This window comes from Mastigoproctus giganteus, chromosome 8 (genome assembly GCF_048544385.1).
Source record: "Mastigoproctus giganteus isolate SK-2022 chromosome 8, ASM4854438v1, whole genome shotgun sequence".
In the NCBI taxonomy this organism is placed as follows: domain Eukaryota; kingdom Metazoa; phylum Arthropoda; class Arachnida; order Uropygi; family Thelyphonidae; genus Mastigoproctus; species Mastigoproctus giganteus.
The window spans coordinates 75,192,418-75,213,502 of NC_143582.1; the positions used below are offsets into that span (position 1 = coordinate 75,192,418).

A 21,085-nucleotide genomic window follows, 5' to 3' on the forward strand; every position below is an offset into this window, starting at 1 on the left:
TGTGACATACGAGGTACTACCCAAACGTTCCCAAAATTTGAATGCTGCACGGGAACTATGTCTAGTATGGACTTGTGGCACTAGGTAACGCTGCATGTATTCTTTGTGAATCGGTGTGCCACGTGACCTCGGGCTGGATAGAGTCATTGAATATTTATGTGCAGTTCTTTGGTGGTGTGTTTTGCATAGTTTGCGATTGTTTCAATGGCTGATGTGAAAGAGCCAACATGCTTGCATCAAATTTTATTTCTTTCTTATAACAATACAGCAGCAGACGCCCATAAGAAGTTGAAACAAGCTTTTGGTGACAATGTTTTAGGACAGACGCATACCTACTATTGCTTTAACCATTTTAAAAACAGTCGAATGTCAGTTGATGGCAATTATCGCTCTGGCCATTCATCATTGAACACCACGCCAGAAAATGTCACAATAGTTCGGGCGGTGATCCGTGAAGACAGCAGGTACACCATCCAAGAAATTTGTGGCATTGTAGGACTATCGTATGCCACGTGTCAGCGGATTTTGTCAGACAAGTTCAACATGAGAAGGATTGCAGCCAAGTTCGTCCCACGGTTACTGAGTGAAGACCAAAAGCAGCATCACATGGAAGTTAGGAGAGATCAAAACTACCTTTCTATGGTCGTCACTCAGTGACGACCATAGAGAGGAGAGTGGAGGAGAAATTGTTGAAGATAAACATAAAAAAGGCACCCGGGTGGATAGGATCTATCCAGTTATGTTAAAGAAGGCAGCAAAGGAAGTAAGAAAACCCTTAGCTATTAATTATGAGAGCTTCTTTGGACTCAGGGGAGGTACTCATGGACTGGAGATATGCAAATGTGACCACAATTCACAAAGGAGTATCAAAGGGCGACACAATTATAGTAATTATAGACCTGTTAGTTTAACTACTGTTCCAGGAAAATTAATGGAGGCACTGGTTAAAGAAGCACTGCAGGATCATCTAGACAAGACTTCAGTTATATAGCTTGGACACAGCATGGTTTTCTTAAGGGAAAGTCTTGCCAGACCAATTTGATTGGATACTATGATGTGGTCACAAAGGAACTGGATGCAGGGAATAACTTTGATATATATCTGGATCTTATAAAGGCTTTTGATACTGTTGCATATGGAAGACTGCTGAACAAATTGGAGTAGTGTGTCATTGGAGGTAAATTGCTGTTATGGATAAAGGGATGGTTGAGTGGGAGAAGACAGAGAGGGTAATCAATGGACACTGCTCACTGTGGACTAATTTTATTAGTGGAGTCCCTCAGGGTTCAATGTTGGGTCCATTGTTGTTTTCTGTATTTATAAATGATATTGATGATGGTATATCAAGCTTAATGTCCAATTTTGCAGACGATATGAAAATTGGTAGGGTTGTTAAGGACACTAATGACAGTACTGCTGCAACAGGATCTAGAAAAGTTGAGCAGATGTGCTAAGAAGTAGCAAATGAAGTTTAACATTGACAAATGTAAAGTACTACATATGGGAAGCAGTAACCTCAGAGTAACGCATGAACTGTGTGGTACTACACTGACAGTGGTACAGAAAGAAAAGGGCCTGGGGATAATTGTGCAGGCAGATATGAAGTTTTCTGAGCAGCGCAGATGGTCTGCAAGAGTAGCTCATGGTGTCTTGTCAATGATATACAGGAATTTTTCTAGCAGGGATAAGGAGGTGATTATTCCCTTGTATAAGGCAATGGTTAGGCCACATCTTGAGTACTGTATACAGGTCTGGAGGCCTCATTTCAAGAAGGATGTAGAGCTGCTGGAACGAGTACAGAGAAGGGCAACAAGATTAGTGAATGGAACAAAGGGTTGCTCTTACGAAGAAAGGCTTAAGTTTTGCAAATTACAGTGTCTGGAGACTAGGCATCTGCGAGGTGATCCGACTGAGGTGTATAATGCCTTGAATGGTTTGAGCAAGCTCAGTGCTGATGGGATTCTTCCTCTTGCTCAAAATAATCACCTGAGAGGGCATAAATTCAAATTGAGGAAAGACAGTTGTAGGATAGATGTGTGGAAGTTTGCCTTTAGCCAGCGGGTAGTTGGTTGGTGGAACAGACTTCCATCCTTTGTTGTGGAAGTTGATAGCTTATATAAAATACCTAGACAGGTATTTGTAACGAACCGAATGGTGAAATGGGAGCGTTGTTTTTTTTTTGGCTGATGCTGCATAAACTTGCTTTCTTGCATTATATGCCACTATTAATGTTACTAATAATACCAGTGTTACTGCAACAATAACAATAGGAAACACTTGTACAATTTAAAAAGATAAATGAGTCACTCACAGGTCAGTGGTTTTGGAGAATGTAAGGTTGGGTATTGTTTGTATGTTAACATAAGGCCTACTGTGAGCATTAAATCACTCCCTTGCTAATCTTCAACAAAATAAAGCTGCTGATGACAGAAAATGTTACTTGCATATTTGGGATTGAGCTGGAAAGGAGGATATATATTACTTTAATGTAACTATTAAAACTTGTAAATAAAGGAAATTTTTTTATTGTAACAGTTATGTTGCTACTACTTTTTGAATAGCCCTTATATACTGCAATTTGGCATAACTTAATATGTATTCTTACTCTTTATATTATCAAATTATTAGATTACTCCTAAAAAAAAAGCTTTCTTAAAAATAAAAAATAAAGCAGCTGAAAATTTTCAACAAAAATTATTTTACTCACAAGAAAAATGTAGTTTAATTTAGGTTTATTTAATTCCAATCAGTATTTTTTCCTATAACTGCATTTCTAGTATTAGTAATACTTATAACATTAATAGTTGTCTCTTTTTATTCATTCATTTCATTAATTATTTCCTAACATTACTGTACACACAGTGAAGACTATGCATTTTCACTACCCTGACGCACCCCTTGAAATTATTTAATCTTATTTTCCTAACTTTGGCTTTCTATTTGTTTGAAACACCACTACCCTTCACACATCTTGTTAATACCTTTGTTGTGGCAACAAAGAACTTTTGAGATGTCTGCAAGCATAACTGACCCATCTCATCAGATAAATGCATATCTATATTGTCCTTATTCCTCCCCTCCAACTGCCAGCTTCCCTGAACCCTTAAGATATTCTCTGTGATACTGGCAAAAATCCTTGCACCACTGTTGTTCAAATGTATTCTATATCTGCAAATTAGGCTCCTTCTACCTACAAGTGTAGTCAACTCTAATAAAATCCCTTCCCCCAAAGTCTTGCAGAGTCTCTCAAGTCTTGAGTTAATTCACAAGGCTTTCAAGTAACTGTCAACTCTCTATATCAAACTGTTCACCTAATACTAAGTTTCTTCACAAAAGTCAAATTTATTTTGAAAATGTTTTATTTTATAAAACTATTTGTATGTAAAATATGGAATTAAACTAAACTTTAGCTTTACTTACTCTACACTATACAAAGTAAAGAAGGTTCCCACAGAATCAGGACTGTTAAACTGAATCCACATAGCTACAGTAAGACTGCTGGCTCCAAGATAAAAAGGAGCTGCTAATGAAACACTAGATGATCGACTTTCATCATTGATATAGATATCATAATCAATGTTTATAGCTGAAAAAGTAATATTTTAGAATTAAGTTGATGCATATTTTTTGAAGCAAACATTTTTTAGAGAATGCAATATAATTTTAAAAATATTACAAATTAGCTTTAAAAAAGTGTGTTAAGTTTAATTTTTTAAACATTTAAATTGATAGCCAAATTGTTTTTGGTGAAATCTAAGCAGAGTACAATGTGATCTTGTTCAGAAAACAAAGCCATATAGGAAAATTCGAGCTAGGTTCCCCGACTTTCAAGATATTTTATAAAATACAATTTAATATTCATATACTTTATTGTTATTTATTTGTTATTTGTTTTTTTTTTTTAGGAGCATTAGCAACTAAGGCCATATTGCTCCAGGGATATGCGGTGGTCATTCTCTGACCTTTCCACATGCTCTGTATTTGGTGGTCACGGGCTCAAATCCTGGTCTAATCAAGAAGCGTGTGCTACGCACTGCTGCTCCTGCCCACCTGGCTACGGAGGTGCCCATATACTTTATACCTCTTCACTCTATAGATGTGGCCACTGATGTTGCTATTGTATGCAGTGCTGTACCTAGGTATGAGTGGACTGGGAATGTGGTGGGGGGGGGGGCAAATTGATCGCTGATGTTATTTAAATTTTTTTAAATATTAAAAAATGGTTTTCTTTAGTATTTAGTACAAAAGAAAATTATAGCAAAATTGAAACAGAAACAGATCAAGAGAATGTAAGGTTTTAATTACATTATTAATATTTATTAAATATTAATTATTTCTGAGTATTACAATATAGCTATAAAAAGAAATAACTACTAAAATGTGTTATTCATTTGACCAGCTGCATGCTCTCTTTACTTCCTAACCATTATTCTAGAGAATAGAAATGCTTATGTAACCATGTCCTCAAGTTCCAGTCATGAAAAGACAGTGGTTACTGTGTAAATGTTTCTCATAAAATCAAATCGATTTCTGTGTTTACCTGTAATGTAAGTCGCAGATTACAATTATATTAAATAAAGTTTATATTATTATTTAATTTCAAAAATTTTTTGTTATTATCAGAAAATAAGGAATAATATATTGTGGGCTATAGTAAATACTAATGAATGAACAAAAAGAACTGTCTGGTGCAAAAAAAGAAAACTGAAGGAAGCTCATGAAGACTGGTATTGGTGTTTAAGGGCAGAAGGGCAGCTGAGGCCAAAATGTGCCATTTCCTATATTACTATCAAAAAAGTAATATAACTTTTCCCATTTTGGCATCAGAGGAATTCATATATATGTATTTGTTTCAGAAAGGTATACAGTTCAGCTAGGTTGGCACTATTTCCAATCATGTGGGTAAGCGATAATGGTTCTTGCAGTTGTCATTGAGAATGGAAAGTGCTTTTTCTGAAATGGGAATAGTGAGAACAATCTTAAAGTATATGCTTGACTGTAAGTGGAAATCCATAATGTTGGTTCTTCTTTGATTTGGAGCAATTTATTATTCCTTTGTGACTTCCATATTTCTTACCACTGAAATGTACAGACTTTTTTTATATAGTTCAAATAATATATATATATGATACTTGGTAATTTGCTGGTATTGTACTGTTCGGTTTTTTTGGCTGCCTGATCTGCTCTCTCATTACCTATGATACAACTACTATGAATGCCCTGGAATCCAGCAGAATTTTACTGAATGATTCCTACTTCATAGATGGTTTAAACAGGATGTTGTTGTTTTTTTGGTTTTTAGGAGCATTAGCAACTAAGGCCATATTGCTCCGGGGATATGCGGTGGTCATTTCCTGACCTTTCTGCATCCTCCGTATTTGGTGGTCACGGGCTCGAACCCCAGTCTGATCAACAAGCGTGTGCTGTGCACTGCTGCTCCTGCCCACCTGTCTACGGAGGCACCCTGTTTAAACAGGAAATGATTTGTTTTTTGATGGGATGTGATATTGAAGATTGATTGCCCAATGCAGACATTGCACTCATGGAATCGGTGTATATTACTGCTAGCATTGTGGAAAGTGTTAATATTCTGTAAGGCTAATTTGATTGCATATAACTGCTACATTCAATTGGTAGTGATGTGGAGACTGTAAAAGAAGGAAAAACAGCTGAACCAATTGCAGAACCTGTTTTTGAGCCATCTGTATATTTGGCAGTTTATATATTGTTGAGGACATGTTCTTTATGTAGTCGTTTGATATTTTCATCTGCCAGGGATTTCTTACCCCATTGCTAAAAGTGGGTATCACAGTGGAGGAGATTTACAGACCAGGGTGGATCAGGAACATCAGTCTCTTGAAGTATGTCATCAAAATCAATATTCCAGATGTGAAGCAAATCTTTTATTCTAATGCCAGTGAGTCTATTTTCAGTCGGTTTAGTGTTATAGAATGTTGTCCATTCAGGGTTGGAAAGCAATGGTCAAACAAAATGGACTGGAAGGCTTTGAATTTTAACTACATAATTTAGAAGCAGAATTTTCCTTCTAAGGTGAAGTGGAGGTTCGTGTGCCTCTACATACTGACTCCAGACAGGGAATAATCTAAATGTGCCCAGAACAGTACAAAGGGCACTGTGTTGGATGATATTAAGTCTGATTAATGCACTTTTCCTAGCTGAGTTATATACAATGGCACTACAATCTAAATGAGACCTGATAATAGCATGATACAAATAGAGTGTATCTATTTGTATCATGATACACTGATAGAGTGTATCTTTGTTTCAAATATTGGAGGTATGTGATATGTGAAACAAAGTATAAGTTTGGTGTCCAATATTAAACCTAGTAAACGAAGATTACTGGTGAGAGGGATCAAATGGTTTTTAATCTCAGTTCTGGTTCTGGGTGTAGCTTACGCTGCTTGCAGAAGTGAACTGCAATTGTTTTTTGTTCTGATAAATGATATCCATTCTGCAATGCCCATGTCTCCCTCCAATTTATGGAAATTTGTAGCTGTCTTTCAATGGTATGAATACTTTGTGAATGTCAAGATATAGTAAGATCATAAGCATACATATATAGTTCTACAGTACTGGGGATGTTCTCTGTTATGGTCTTCAGTCTAAGTGAAAAAAGGGTAGAGCTAAGTACTGATCCTTGTGGGACACCTTCTGCTTGAGTGTAGGACCGAGAAAGCGCACATTGATAGTGAACCTGAAAGGTTCTGTGTTTAAAAAAATTTCTAATGAATTCTGGTAAGTGCCCTCACAACCCTATGGAATAAAGTTCTTGCAATATGTCATACCTCCAGGTAGTGTCGAAAGCCTTTTCTATATCAAGACTTATTATTACAGGATGTTCATTTTTGATGTAAGCATTAGGGATATTAGTCTTGGCTTTCACCATTAGATCCAAAGTGGAACTATTTTGTCAGAATCCAAACTCTGATTGTTGTTCATTAGTGCTTTCGTTTCAAGAACTCAGGTAAGCAGTCTGTGTATCATTCTTTCTAGGATTTTACTTAGGCAGCTGGTTAGAGAGATAGGATGGTAATTTTCTGGAAGTGAGTGATATTTTCCTGGTTTAGGAAAGGCTAAAATAACAGAACAATGCCAGGAAGATGGATATGTATCTTCAAGAAAAAGCCGGTTATAGAACATTAATACTAATTCAAGGCTGTACTGTTTATATGTTTCAGCATTACATAATATATTCCATCAGGTCCAGCTGCACTGTTGGGTGATCTGTTTAATGCTGTTTGTAGTTCAAATCGGTTAAATGGTTGATTATAGGCAAGATATTGGGTAGTATGGAATTTTATCTTGTATATCTTTCAGCAGAAGCTTTGATTTGAGGAAATGAGTTGCAATATGCTGAAGTAGCAGATGTTTGGTAGAAAGTCTCTGCAAGGTGTTAGCTATTTCTTCTTCAGAAGAAGATATTTCCTGTCCACTTTTGGTTATGATGGGAGAAGGAGGAAGATATTTGCCATTTAATTGCCAAATCTTTTTCCAAATGAGTCAACTGCTAGTATCCTGTAATAATGGAGGCAAACTGTATCCACGATTCCCTTTTGGATTTTCTTCTAATTTGTCTAGCTTTTGACTTTAGCCTTTTATATAGAATTAGGTTGTTGGTAGTTGGAAACTTCCAGAACAGGTTCCAAGCTTTATTTTTTTCCTTTTTGGCATTGGTACAAGAAGTATTGCTTTGGAGGCTGTGGTCAGTATTTGCCTGATAATATGCTCTGTGGCATCATCAATGGGTTGTAGTTTAATCAATTTGCTATCAAAAGAAAGATGGGTTGAATAATGGGTTTCCCAATCTGATTTTGAGAATTTCCATTTTACCCGATGATCAGGGCACAGTTTGTGCTCAGGTTTGTGATCAGGGCAATGTAGTGTTTGATTTCTACATACAATTGGCAATTGGGAAGTGATCACTATTGTGTGGATCGTTTAAAACTGTCCATTCTATACTGGGATACAATATGGGGGAACAGCCTGTTAAATCAATTGCTGACATAGATCCAGTAGGAAGGTGAGTATAAGTATTTTGAGTATTTAGTAATGTTAAATTCAGTTGGACTAGTATCGTCTCTATCAAGTGTCCTCTATTGTCCATGTGGGCTGATCCCTACAACGCATGATGTGCATTAAACTCATCAAGGATACAAAAAGGTGGTGGTATTTGTTTTATAAGGTCTTCTAGTTCTTTGAACGTGCACATATTGTTGGTAGAAGGTAGAGTGATACTAGAGTTAGAATTTGTCCAATTGATACACGTACTGCAACAGCTTCTAAGTGGGTCTGAAGTGAAATGTTCCTAGAAGGTATTTTATATTCAACTAAAATTGCGATTCCTCCATGAGCAGATAACGAAGAGTTTCTTTCTTTTCTGTAAATGGTATAATTTTTGATTGATAGAGTTAGATTAATCTCTTATAAGTAAACAGCTACAGGATTATATCAGGAGATTAAATCACAAATGTCATCAGTACTTCTGCATACACCTCTATAATTCCAATGTACAATGTGCTGCATTATCTGGGTTTGAGGAGGGAAGGCGAGTTTGTCTGTTTCTTGTGAGTGGTTTGCTTTTCATGGTTATATTTCATTTTATCTTTTCTAGGAAAATTGGGATGTCTGGAATCTGTACCCTCTTATACAGTTTGACCAGGTGAAAATCCAGTCTCCATATCATTTTCTGCATGAAGATCAAGGACTGTTTCATCGTATGCAGTTATATTTTCAGAGTCCATTCTATTTGAATTTGGCTTTTGCAATTCAGTGACTTGTTGCCTTCGTGATTTATTAGACATTTTATCACATGATGAAATTTTAGGTGTAACTGTGATAGGGGTATTACTTATATCATCAACTAGAACAGGTTTGGTGGTAGGTCGATGTGTTGATAGTACAGATTGTGCCCATTCTACAATGGATGTATTGGGTGGAATTCAACTAGAACAGGTTTGGTGGTAGTTGATGTGTTGATAGTACAGATCATGCCAATTCTGCAATGGATGTATTGGGCAGAATTGATACCTCAGTTTGGGTTGAAACAGCTTTGCACTTTAGTGTAGCAGAAGTGTATATCCATATTGGAATCGTTGGCTTTATTTGCATTCTTGCCTCTTGATATGTGACCTTATTCTCGATCTTATACTTTTGTTTGTTTGTTTGTTATTTGGTTTTTAGGAGCATTAGCAACTAAGGCCATGTTGCTCCGGGATATGCGGTGGTCATTCCCTGACCTTTCCGCATCCTCCGTATTTGGTGGTGACGGGCTCGAACCCCGGTCTAATCAAGAAGCGTGTGCTGCGCACTGCTGCTTCTTCCCACCTGGCTACCGAGGCGCCTATTATTATACTTTTGTATTCTTTTTTCAGTTTTCTAGAGAGGCCGCATGATTTTGAATATATCAGATGGTTGCTCTTGCAATTTGGACATTCTGGAGCCTTTGCAGCACAATCTGTTTGTGAATGATTTTTTGACCCACAGTTAGGTCAAGTAGTTTCGCCTCTGCATGTTGTCTGGGAGTGACCAAACTTTTGGTACTTGAAACATCTTAAAGGGTTTGGAATGTATGGTTGAATACGGCAGTGCCTGCTTTAACTGAGGTCGGCAAATTTAGGTGTACTAAAGGTCAATATAATATTATGTATTGGGACAAGCTTATTGTCCTTCCATATCATAATTCGCCTTGCTTGAGTTACTTTCTGTTCTAGTAATTCCATGACTATCTCCCCTTCGGTGACGTTCAATAAATCCCACTCATTTATCACTAATTTTGACAAGTTCAGTGTGTTACAGTGAAACTTCTCCTAATGGACACCTCTCTACAACGGACATTTTCAAATTCCCCAACTCTCCTCTATTGGTTTTAATGTGTTTTCAGCTTCTGTCTAGCGGACATTCTCTGTAACAGATGCGGACAGGCAATCTGCAGTTTCGTTTAGATTAGCACTTAATTTGATCTCCCCATAACGGACAGCGGGCGAGCTCACGGCCCTTTTTCTAGGAACGTTTCTTCCACGTATTGCCTGGTGCCTCCGTAGCCAGGTGGGAAGCAGCAGCAGTGCGTAGCACATGCTTCTTGATTAGACCGGGGTTCGAGCCTGTCACCACCAAATACAGAGGATGCGGAAAGGTCAGGGAATGACCACCGCATATTCCGGAGCAATATGGCCTTAGTTGCTAATGCTCCTAAAAACCAAATAACAAACAACAACAAACACGTATTGCCTCAATCATGTGTTTATTTTCTATTTCCAATTCTCTGAATTTTATCAAGGTTTACGTCGTGGTTCTAAACCCTTTTTCAAGAATTTTAAGGCATGTGTAAAACTTCTGATGAATTCGGTGTGTGCATGGGGGGGGGGGGAATTTGGTCGGCCTTTCGTCTTTTCAGTTTCAGTTTTCAGTTTTGTTCAGTGTCGTGTGAAGTGCACAATGTCTTCTCGTAAACATTTAACTTTAAAAGATAAAGTCGAATTCATTAATGTGTATGATCGGCAAAAAAATAGTGTTCGCAATCTCACTGCAAAATTCAAAATTGGGAAGACGCAGGTAAGCGACATCCAAAAGAAAAAAAAATGAACTGCTCAAACAATTTTGGCAACACAGAAATGATCAGGTTCAAAAATCATTCCTGAAAACTGTTGGACTTCAAATTGACAATGTTTCATATGAGTGGTTTTGTCGTGCATGTGCTAAAAAAAATTCCCATTAATGGGCCTATTAATAGGGAAAAGGGTTTGGAGGTTGCGAAATCTATGGGAGTAAATGAGTTCAAAGCTTCTGTGGGATGGCTAGACAAGTTCAAAACTCGGCATAAAATTTCTTGAAAAACCGTAAGTGGTGAAGGTGGATCTGTTGATACTAGGGTTGTAACAGAGTGGACCGTCAAATTGGAAGATTTATGTTGTGATTTTGAAGCTAAGGATATTTACAACTGTGACGAAACAGGGTTGTTTTTTAAAGCTCTTCCTGAAAAACAATGAGTCTAAAAAACGAAAAGTGCCAGGGCGGAAAAATTTCTAAGGAACGCTTGACTGTACTATTGTGTACAAATATGCTGGGAGACTTTGAACAACCTCTTGTTATAGGAAAACCACAAAATCCTCGTTGTTTCAAGGGCATAAAGTTGAATCTTTTGAATGTGGACTGGAAGTCTAATAAAAAAGCATGGATGACATGAGATATCATGAGCGAATGGATAAGTCACTTTAACCAAAACATGATTCGTCAAAACAGAAAAATTATTCTTTTCATGGATAATGCTGCATCTCACCCGCACATTGAATTGTCCAACATTCAAATTGTTTTTCTGCCATCAAACACATCTGCAGAGTGTCAGCCCTTGGATCAAGGGATAATAAAAAATTTTAAACTTCACTACAGAAAACGTGTTTTAAGACATCTCATTGCAAACATGAACGATGTAACATATGCGAGTGACCTTGCAAAGAAAATCAGCATCCTAGATGCGATTCAATTGATTTCCTCTTCAGTAAATGCAATTAGAAAACAAACTGTCGTGAACTGTTTTGTAAAGTCTGGCTTCTCAAACGCAAAAATTTAAGTTGTGAACAGCAATGTGGAGCACCAAGAAGAACAAGAACTTCAACATCTATTGATAATGTACGATACTTTAGCTACAAGTGACCCTGGCTACAAAGATATAGACTCAAACCTCACTACAGAAGATGGTGCTCTAGATATCAACGACATTATCATCGATATTTTTCAAGAAGTTCCTCATGAGGATGAAGAAATGGAAGGAGGTCATTCTGTCGAAGAACATATAAACGACGAACCACCGATGAAAATAGAAGAAGCACTTATACAAATCAATTGTTTAAAAATGTTTTTTTGCCGCTGAAGAAGATACTGAAGGACTTGCGATGGTTTCTTCACTCCAAACAAATGTTGAAAACAAAATTATCAGCCGGAAGAAGGTGCAGAAGAAAATAAGTGATTACTGTATGTATTTTTCTTAAGATAAAGTCATAATATGCATAGCACAATTGTATGTATATTATTTACAAAAATATTGTGCAAAATCTGTATATAATTTAATTTAATTTTACATTAAACGTTTAATGATTTTTCTTTCTTTCTTTCTTCTTTTTTTTTCTCCCTCAGACTTCTTGTTAGCAGACAACTTCTCGTTCCCCATGGCTGTCCGTTAAAGGGAAGTTTCACTGTATATGACTTGACTTTGATTGGGATTCCACTTATAAAGGACATTTTTAATAATAATTCAGAATGCCATGCTTGCATGGTCTCAATTAAAATATCTCCTGACTGTAGCCTTTTCATTTTTGGTGTGCTTGCTGCATTCTTGAAACATCTCTGGATGACAAAGGGAGAGAGTTTACTGGTTGAATCGATAATGAATGCATTATCAGAAAAGCTGGTGGTTCTGATTTGTTAGAGTCCTTTTTTCATTCTTTTCGGAAGACTGAAATCATCTTCCATACTTTGGATCTCAGTATGTTGAGAGCCTGTTGGCTGTAGTGGTGGACATGAATTTCTGTCCACTGTCCCTCCTTTTAGCCCTGAGAGTGAGAGCTTTTCTTCCCAGGTTTCTGGTCCTGCCACGGGACGCAGGAATGGTGCCACCTAGCAACCATGCAGCTGGAGAAGTTAGTTTTTAGTATAAAAATTAATAAATATACTAGGAAAAGAAAGGTGATTTTCCTTTCTGGGTTCGTACTCAAGATCTGCTAAGTACAGAACCACTTACAAAGAACTGAGAATGAGAAAAGCACTGGAAAGAAAACAGAACTAAATCACTTAGAAAGATCACTATATATCACTTAGGAAAAAGTGTTTGGCCCTTGGGGTCACTCACAAAGAAAATGTTAAAGTACTTTCTCTTTCTAGTGATAAATTTTTATCACAAGTTAATACCAGTGGTGCACCTGTGCTTTCAACAAGTCATGATGGAAAGGAAAATGTATCTAGTGATGTAGTATTACAGAATAAAAATGAATCAGTGGCTGCCGTCAAAGATCGAAAATGAAGATATAATTTACAATTTAAAGATCCCAGTGACTGGCCAGAGATAATAAAAGATTCTATACGAGTTGAATTAGTTCGAATGGGATTGCCCAAAACAGAAAAATCAAAACTCTATCCCATTGATGCTTATCACTGACAGGTTACAACCGAGCAATGTATCAGGGCCTTAAAAAATGGCAAAAAGCTTGAAAGGACTTGGTTGATATACTAAAAAAAAAAAAAAAAAACAAAAAGGACGCCGTTTGCTGCAAATTATTAATCATGCAAATATTCTCTTGAAAACTACTGGGTTCTGTTCTTCGTGTCATTCACAAAAAAGTTTAAGCTCACATGAGAACTCTCAAAATCATAAAATATGCTTTGGTTTGGTTTGGTTTGGTTTTATGGGCGCATTAGCAACTAAGGCTATAATGCGCCAAGACCAGGTCATTCATAAAAAAAATTTTTAAATTTTCAGTGACCTAATTAGTTAGGTCACTATGTCAAAAGGTATAACAAATATATAAAAGAAAAAAGTAAAAATTTTATATACGAGTAAAAATATTTATTGTTTTTAAAAAGCTAAAAACAGCAGACACATTGTCATTGTCAGATAAAATCTGACTGAGTGTATACGGCTGTCAGATGGTTAAAAGCGGTAATCTGATGACCCTCCTATGTGCTACAGGACTCACACATAGGAGGGTCATCAGCCCTCAGCAAAAAAGAATGAGTCAAATGACTATGTCCTATGCGGGTCCGGGCAAGAACAACTTCCTCCTTACGATTTCTGCGCAGACTAGACTGCCACAGTTCAATTACAGGCTTTATACGATACAGTTTATTCCCAGTCTGTCCATTCCACAAATCCTGCCATTGGGAATGTACCTACTGCTGTATTGTTTCCCTGTAGTCTGTATAGGGGACTGACAGGCAGCGATTATTATTGGGGACTGCTGATTTGGCTGCGGTGTCAGCCAAATCATTTCCCCTAATCCCAATGTGGCTGGGAATCCAGCAGAAGCGGATATCATATTCACGTCCAAGGAGGAAGTGAATCTTCTGCTGAATACTAGACAGAACTGGATGAAGATTATATCTTACAGATATTAAAGCCTGTAACACGCTGAGAGAATCGGAATATAAAATGAACCGTTGGTATTGACATTCACTAATGTGATCCAAGGCTAACTCTATAGCATGCAGCTCTGCAGTAAATATACTGCATTCAGAGGGGATCTGCTCCGATGTAGAGCTGTCTGTAAAGACAGCAGCAGATCCCACATATGATTCCGACTTCGAGCCATCTGTGTAAACTGGCGCGAAGTCAGAATGTTCAGCTCGGTGTGCTGAATAAAGCTGCAGGTAGACTGACGATGGAGTGTCTGACTTTCCCCAATTTCTAAGGGACAAGTCACATGCCAGGACATGAGCATGCCAGGGTGGAAAGGGTTGCTTTGGTGTTTGGGCAACCTTGTCTACCTTGATATTAAGTTCTTTGAGTAGCTCTTGGAGACGAATACCAAAAGGACGATTGGCAGTCTTACGGGTATTGTATAAATTTTCCCATCGTGGCTCAAAAACGAATGGCCACGTAGGATGGTCTGGCAGGGATTTCAGTTTTAAAGCGTACTTTAAAGACAACTGCTTACGTCGAAGCGATAACGGTGGTTCGTTTGCTTCGACGTATAAGCTCTGGACAGGAGATGTGCGATATGCTCCAGTAGCAATACGTAGGGCCTGATGATGGAAGGGGTCCAGCCACCGCAGGACACTGTCTCTGGCTGAGGAATATACCTGGGACCCATAATCTAGTTTGGATCGCACAAGTGCACGGTAAAGCCGAAGAAGGGTACATCGGTCTGCTCCCCAAGATGTAGAGGAGAGCGAGCGGAGAATATTAAGCCCACGTGTGCACTTTGTGCAGAGTTGACGAATATGTTCCAAAAAGGTTAGTTTTCTATCGAATATGAGTCCCAAGAATTTTGTGTTCGCTGCTACTGGAATAGCATTTTGTCCGAGCCTTAATTCAGGTTCAGGATGAAGATTACGCTTGCGACAAAAGTGTACGCAAACGGTCTTCTCTGGCGAGAACCTGAAGCCATTAGCAAGTGCCCAGGAATTCAGACTATCGATGGCTTTCTGCAGTTGTCTTTCAATAACCCTCATGTTGCATGACTGACAAAAAATGCTAAAGTCATCAACATAGAGGGCACTGTTTACAGTCGGAGGAAGTTGTTCTGTGATGGAATTTATTTTGATGGCAAAAAGCGTGACACTTAATACTGATCCTTGTGGTACTCCCTCCTCTTGGCTAAAGGAGCGAGAGAGTGAGGGTCCCACACGAACTTGGAACGATCGATTGGCTAGAAAGGTTTGAATAAAAAAGGGGAGATGTCCTCTAAGGCCTAGGCTATGTAAATCTTTTAAAATACCAAATCTCCAAGTTGTGTCATACGCTTTTTCCATGTCAAAGAACAACGACACCAAGTGTTCGCGTTTTAGGAAAGCATCCTGGATGGATGCTTCCAATCTAATAAGATGGTCCAAAGTGGACCGGTTCCTTCGGAAGCCACACTGGATGTTGGAGAGAAGGTCATTTGATTCTAAATACCATATTAAACGAGAATTAACCATTCTCTCCAAGATTTTGCACAGACAGCTAGTCAGAGCAATAGGACGATAGTTGGTGGTGACTTTTGGATCCTTTCCTGGCTTAGGGAAGGCAAGAACGATTGCCTTTTGCCAGGAGTCCGGAAACTGCCCTTCAGTAAAGATTCTGTTATACAGAAGGAGCAGACAATCCATAGATTTTGGTGAAAGATGTTTAATCATTTCATAATGGATGCCATCTGGTCCAACGGCACTTGCTTTGGAAAGAGCGAGGGCTCTTTCCAGTTCTTGAATAGTGAAATCCCCGTTGTAGGGATAAATACTCTTAGATTTAAAGTTAAGTGCCTGTTTTTCGATTTTATATTTCAGGACCAGGAACTCTGGGGAGTACGAGGATGTTGCGGAGATGTTAGAGAATGTTTCCCCAAGAGCATTGGCTATTGCAGTTGGATCTGCAATAGCGCATCCATTATAATCTAGGATTGAAGAAGGGTATATTTTCCCTTCATTTTCCGGATTTTATCCCAGACTACCTTAGAGTTGGTAGACTGGTTAATAGATGATGTAAAAGGGATCCATGATTCCTTTTGACTCTGACGGCGGATATATCGTGCTTTGGCTCGTGCACGTTTAAAGGCTATAAAGTTGGTCGTGGTAGGATATCGGCGGAATATCCCCCACGCTTTGTTTTGAGCCTTTTTTGCTGCTGTGCATTGTGAATTCCACCAAGGTTTAGAAAATGGTGGAAACCAGGCAGATGTTTTTGGAACAGCATTCGCAGCTGCTTGGACAATATTTTCTGTGATGTACTTAACTGCATCATTGATAGACTCTTGACTGACCGTGCTAAGATCACAATTTGCCTGATGTTGGAAGGCAGTCCAGTCAGCCTGATCAATCTTCCACCGTGGTAACCTAAAAGGAAGACATGGTCTCCCACGGTGTAACAAGGTTATCACGGGGAAGTGATCGCTTCCGTATGGATTCTCCTCCACCTCCCAAGTGAGTGAAGGGAGTAGAGAAGGGGAGCAGATAGAGAGATCAATGGCAGAAAAAGTACGGGTAGGCATGTGGAAGAAGGTGTTTGCTCCAGTATTTAGAAGGGAAAGGTCATTGTCATTGAGCATACGCTCTATGACTCGTCCCCTTCCGTTGATGTTAGCACTACCCCACAGGGTGTTATGTCCATTCATATCCCCGAGAAGTAAGAAAGGGGGAGGCAGCTGCGTTAGAAGATCATCAAGGTCTGCCTGGGAGATGTCAGTCCCAGGTGGCAAATAGATAGAGCACACAGTTAATAAAAATCTCACCGTAAGGCGAATTGCAACAGCCTCTATGCTAGTTGTAATTAGTAAGGGCTGCACTGGGGTCTGGTTACCCACAAGGATAGCCACTCCCCCATGTACAGAGCCATCCGCAATTCTATCTTTACGAAAAATTGTGGTGTTATGCATCGTGGGATCGTCATTTGCCTTTAGATATGTCTCCTGCAAGCAAAAGCAAACTGGCTCGTAGTTTTGCAGGAGGGCCTTGATGTCATCTATATTTTGTCGGAATCCACGACAATTCCATTGTAGGAATTTAGCCATTATTTTGGCTTGGTGGGTCCATCAGGCGGCTTCCGAGGTGCTGAGGGCTTACTTTTATCAGTTTTCGGTCTATCTTTTTTGGGGAAGAATGGATGCTGTCCCGTGTCCATTTCTTCCTCCGCAAAGAGTTCCAAGACTGAATCTTCGGGTACCTCCTTCTGCTCGACATCCATCTTTTCTTGGGTACTAGGGGGGACTTCCCCTTTTTTATTCTTATCTTTCATAATTATCTTTGTTGCTTGTGGAGCATTAGGAGGTACCGATATAGGAGTGGCAGCTGATTGGTCCTTCTGTGCAGGTTTTTGTGAACTTAAGAGATAACGCGCGATGGGAGTGAAAGACTCCTTTGGAGGAATGGTCATGTCCGTCTGAGTTCCGACGGAACATCTCCCTGATACCTTCTGGGCGTAGGTAGGTTTGTTGATATTCAGGGGTTTGACTGATTTCCTTGCCTCCTGGTATGATATATTTAGCTCTGCCTTCAGCCGTTGAATTTCTTTTTCTTCTTTCCACCTCTGGCATGCTCATGAATAGGCCGGGTGTTCGCCTTCACAGTTAATACAGGTGGGTTTTACGGCTGAACATGCTGTTGTTTCGTGGTCCTTTGCACCGCATCGAGCGCATGCAAGAACTCCATGGCAGGCCATTTGAGAATGTCCATACTTCTGGCATTTAAAACACCGTAAAGGGTTCGGGACGTATGGATGCACCGAACAGTTGATGTATCCAGCTTTAATCTCATCAGGAGGTTTAGGAGAGTTAAAAGTCAGGATAACGCTCCTGGTTTTAACAATTTTTCCATCCCTTCGCGCAGTTATTCTCTTGACGGCAATGACTCCCTGTGGTTTTAATTCGGAGCAGATTTCCTCCTCGGTTCCACTCCGAAATGACACCTCTCAATGAATTGAGTGTTCTGTGTGGTGTCACTGTTATAGGGATTCCTCCGATTGATGTTGTTCGGAGTAGATGTTCAGATTGCCTGTCATTTTTAGTTTCAATTAAAAGGTCTCCAGAGCGAAGCCTCTTAACTGATTTGGGTGAACCTGCTAACCCGTCTAACAATTTTTGTATAAAAAAGGGCCATATTTTACCAATTGGTGTCTCATTGGTAGAATGCATAATTAAGAACCTTAGAACTGCCCTGATGGTACTTCAGTTCTCTGCCTTTTTTTAGCAATAATGCTATCGGTATCGTTGTCTATGTTTTCAGATAGGGACCGGGTTGGGGCCCCTGAAGAAGAAGTAAGTTTATCAGGATTCATATAGTTTTTTAAATTGTTCAGTGCCCGGGCTCCCCACCCACCACGGAGCCCAAAGGGACGCCCACTACCCGGCATGCAATAAATGTGCTTGGGAGTGGGACGCCAGGGCTACCCAGACACTATACCCGCACCGCCGCCAGCCTGAATCCTGTCCCTCGGACCGTGAGGGTAGGGGCATGGCATTGACACGGTTGACCCTCGCAGGCGAGCCTACTAGCCGATTGATCCTAGCCGGGCCTTCCAGGACCTCCCATCTTGTCGAAGCAGGGGTCAAAGTGGTGTATTGAAGCTGGGCCCCTCAACCACCAGGATCCCCCTTTCCGAATTTACACGGGTCGCAGCGCACGGCAAACACGCCGGATTCCATTGATGCAAGCCTGGAACCTGGGCTGTGGGCGTTGGATCCCAGTGACGCTAGTCTGGAAGTCCAGCAGCGTCACTGGGAGGTCCCCTCACCACGTACAAGTGCCCACGTCGAGGGGCATAAAATATGCAAGCAACAGTGGAAGGAATTATAGCTCCGGTTAAAATCCAATAAAATTGTGGATGTTGTAAATCAAAATTTGATAGAGAAAGAAAAAAATGCTGGAAAATGATTTTGGAATCAGTAATTGAGATAATTAAAGTTTTAGCTTCACAAAATTTGGCATTGAGAAGAAGCAATGAAATATTATTTGAACCAAATAATGGAAATTTTTCAGGACAAACAGAGTTATTGTCAAAATTTGATCCAATACTTAATGAACATGTTCATTGAGTAGAAAGTAAAGAATGTACATAGGCACATTATTTGAATAGTCGAATGCAAAATGAATTAACTGAAATGATAGGTAGAAGAAATTTGTAGAAGAGTTTGTGATGAAAAATATTATTCAAATATTTTAATATTGTACCTTGGACATAAGTCACGCGGAACAAATAACAGTCATAATTAGATTTGTTTCTATGTCTAGCTGCACAATAAAAATTTGTGAACATTTCTTGGGATACTTAGCCATTCATGATACTTCAGGAAAAGGATTAACAGAATCTATACTAAAATGTTAGAAATGAACAACATCAACCTAAGTAACTGCCATGGACAAGAGTATGATAGTGGTAGTAACATGAAAGGTAAGTGCAATGGCATACAAGCAAGAATTTTACAAGAAAATAGAAGAGCTTTTTATGTTTCGTGTGTGACACACAATTTAAATTTAGTTGCATCTGATGCAGCATATTCTTCAACAACAGCAGAATTATTTTTTGGAACTTACACAAAGATTATACTTGATTTCTTCCACTTCGTTAAGTAAGTGGGATATTTTAAAAAGGTGCATAAAAATTACTGTGAAATCTCTACCAGAAACAAGATGGGAAGGAAAGATAAAAGCTGTTGAAGCAGTACAATATCAGTTACAAGATATTACAACTACATTAAATGAAATAAAATAACAGGCCAAAGTGGAAGATGCAAAACGGAAATGAAATATCCTCGGCTTTTCATCTTATTCTAAAATCAGAAAACTTCATGAATTTATTTGAAAGTGCAATAGAAAACAAAATGCCAACACTTTGAAGGAATTCTCACAGACAAAAATGGGAGCAGTGACATCAATGCCAAAGAATTACGTCAAGAAATCCAATCTTTGCAGTATGTTTTAAAGGAAAAAATTAAAAAATTATTCAAGAAAAAAACTTAGTTGAATTATATCCCAACATCACCATTTCTCTTTGATTATTATTAACATTGTCAATTATGGTTGCATCTGGAGAGAGGAGTTTTTCAAGACTCAAAATGATTATTGGAGCAATATGGCCTTAGTTGCTAATGCTCCTAAAAAAAAAAAAAACCAAACAAACAAAATGATTAAAACATATTCATGAGCAACAATTGGCCAAGAAAGAATGGATTGGCCATTATGTCAATAGACAAGATGATGTACTAAAAGATATAAAAACATCATACATTATAGACAAATTTATATCAAATAAATATCGTAAGATAATGACATGAAAACTTTTAAGTTTATATAAATAGAACCCTTGTGCTTCCATTGCATTGATTCTTGCTTGGTCTCAGGATCCCAGTGATGAACCCATGCTTCATCATCCATAACAATTCTGGAGATGAAGGTTTCAGGATCCCTTCTATAAAGCTCTAAATTCTCCTCACAACACTGTACTCTGAAATGCTTCTGCACAGGGGTAAGAAATTCGGGGACCCACCTTGCACTGACTGTAGTCATCCCGAAATGTTCATGAAGGATGGTTATAACTGTTCCCTTAGATATGTCATATTCCCTAGACATTGGGACACCTTTATATTTCTGTCATTCAGCACAAGGGTTTCCACAGCTTGGACACGGATCATCTTTGATGGACTCTCTACCCCACTGGAATTGTTTTGACCAGAATTTTAACCTGGTACTCTGAAGGTGCACTGTTGCCATACAGTGCACCTTCAGCCACCATCCTTTCATTAATGGCCTTTGGCCCATTTCCTTCTTTGGTGGGAAACCTGATGACTGAACGATGCTCCAATTTCAGCAAATCCATAATTTGATACAGGTGTCTTCTCTGTTATTACAGCAGCACACCCTAAAAGGATAGTGGGATAAAAATTAG

General features: G+C 38.8%; 1 protein-coding gene across 1 annotated transcript in view; it reads right to left on the reverse strand.

Moving 5' to 3' along the window:
* LOC150081645 (uncharacterized) overlaps nt 1-21,085 on the reverse strand; it is a 981,095-nt gene that overhangs the window by 262,395 nt on the left and 697,615 nt on the right. The window contains exon 40 of the mRNA XM_090380575.1: nt 3,421-3,586. Within this exon, the coding sequence (XP_090236701.1) occupies nt 3,421-3,586 (166 nt within the window). The remainder of the gene's footprint in view (nt 1-3,420; nt 3,587-21,085) is intronic.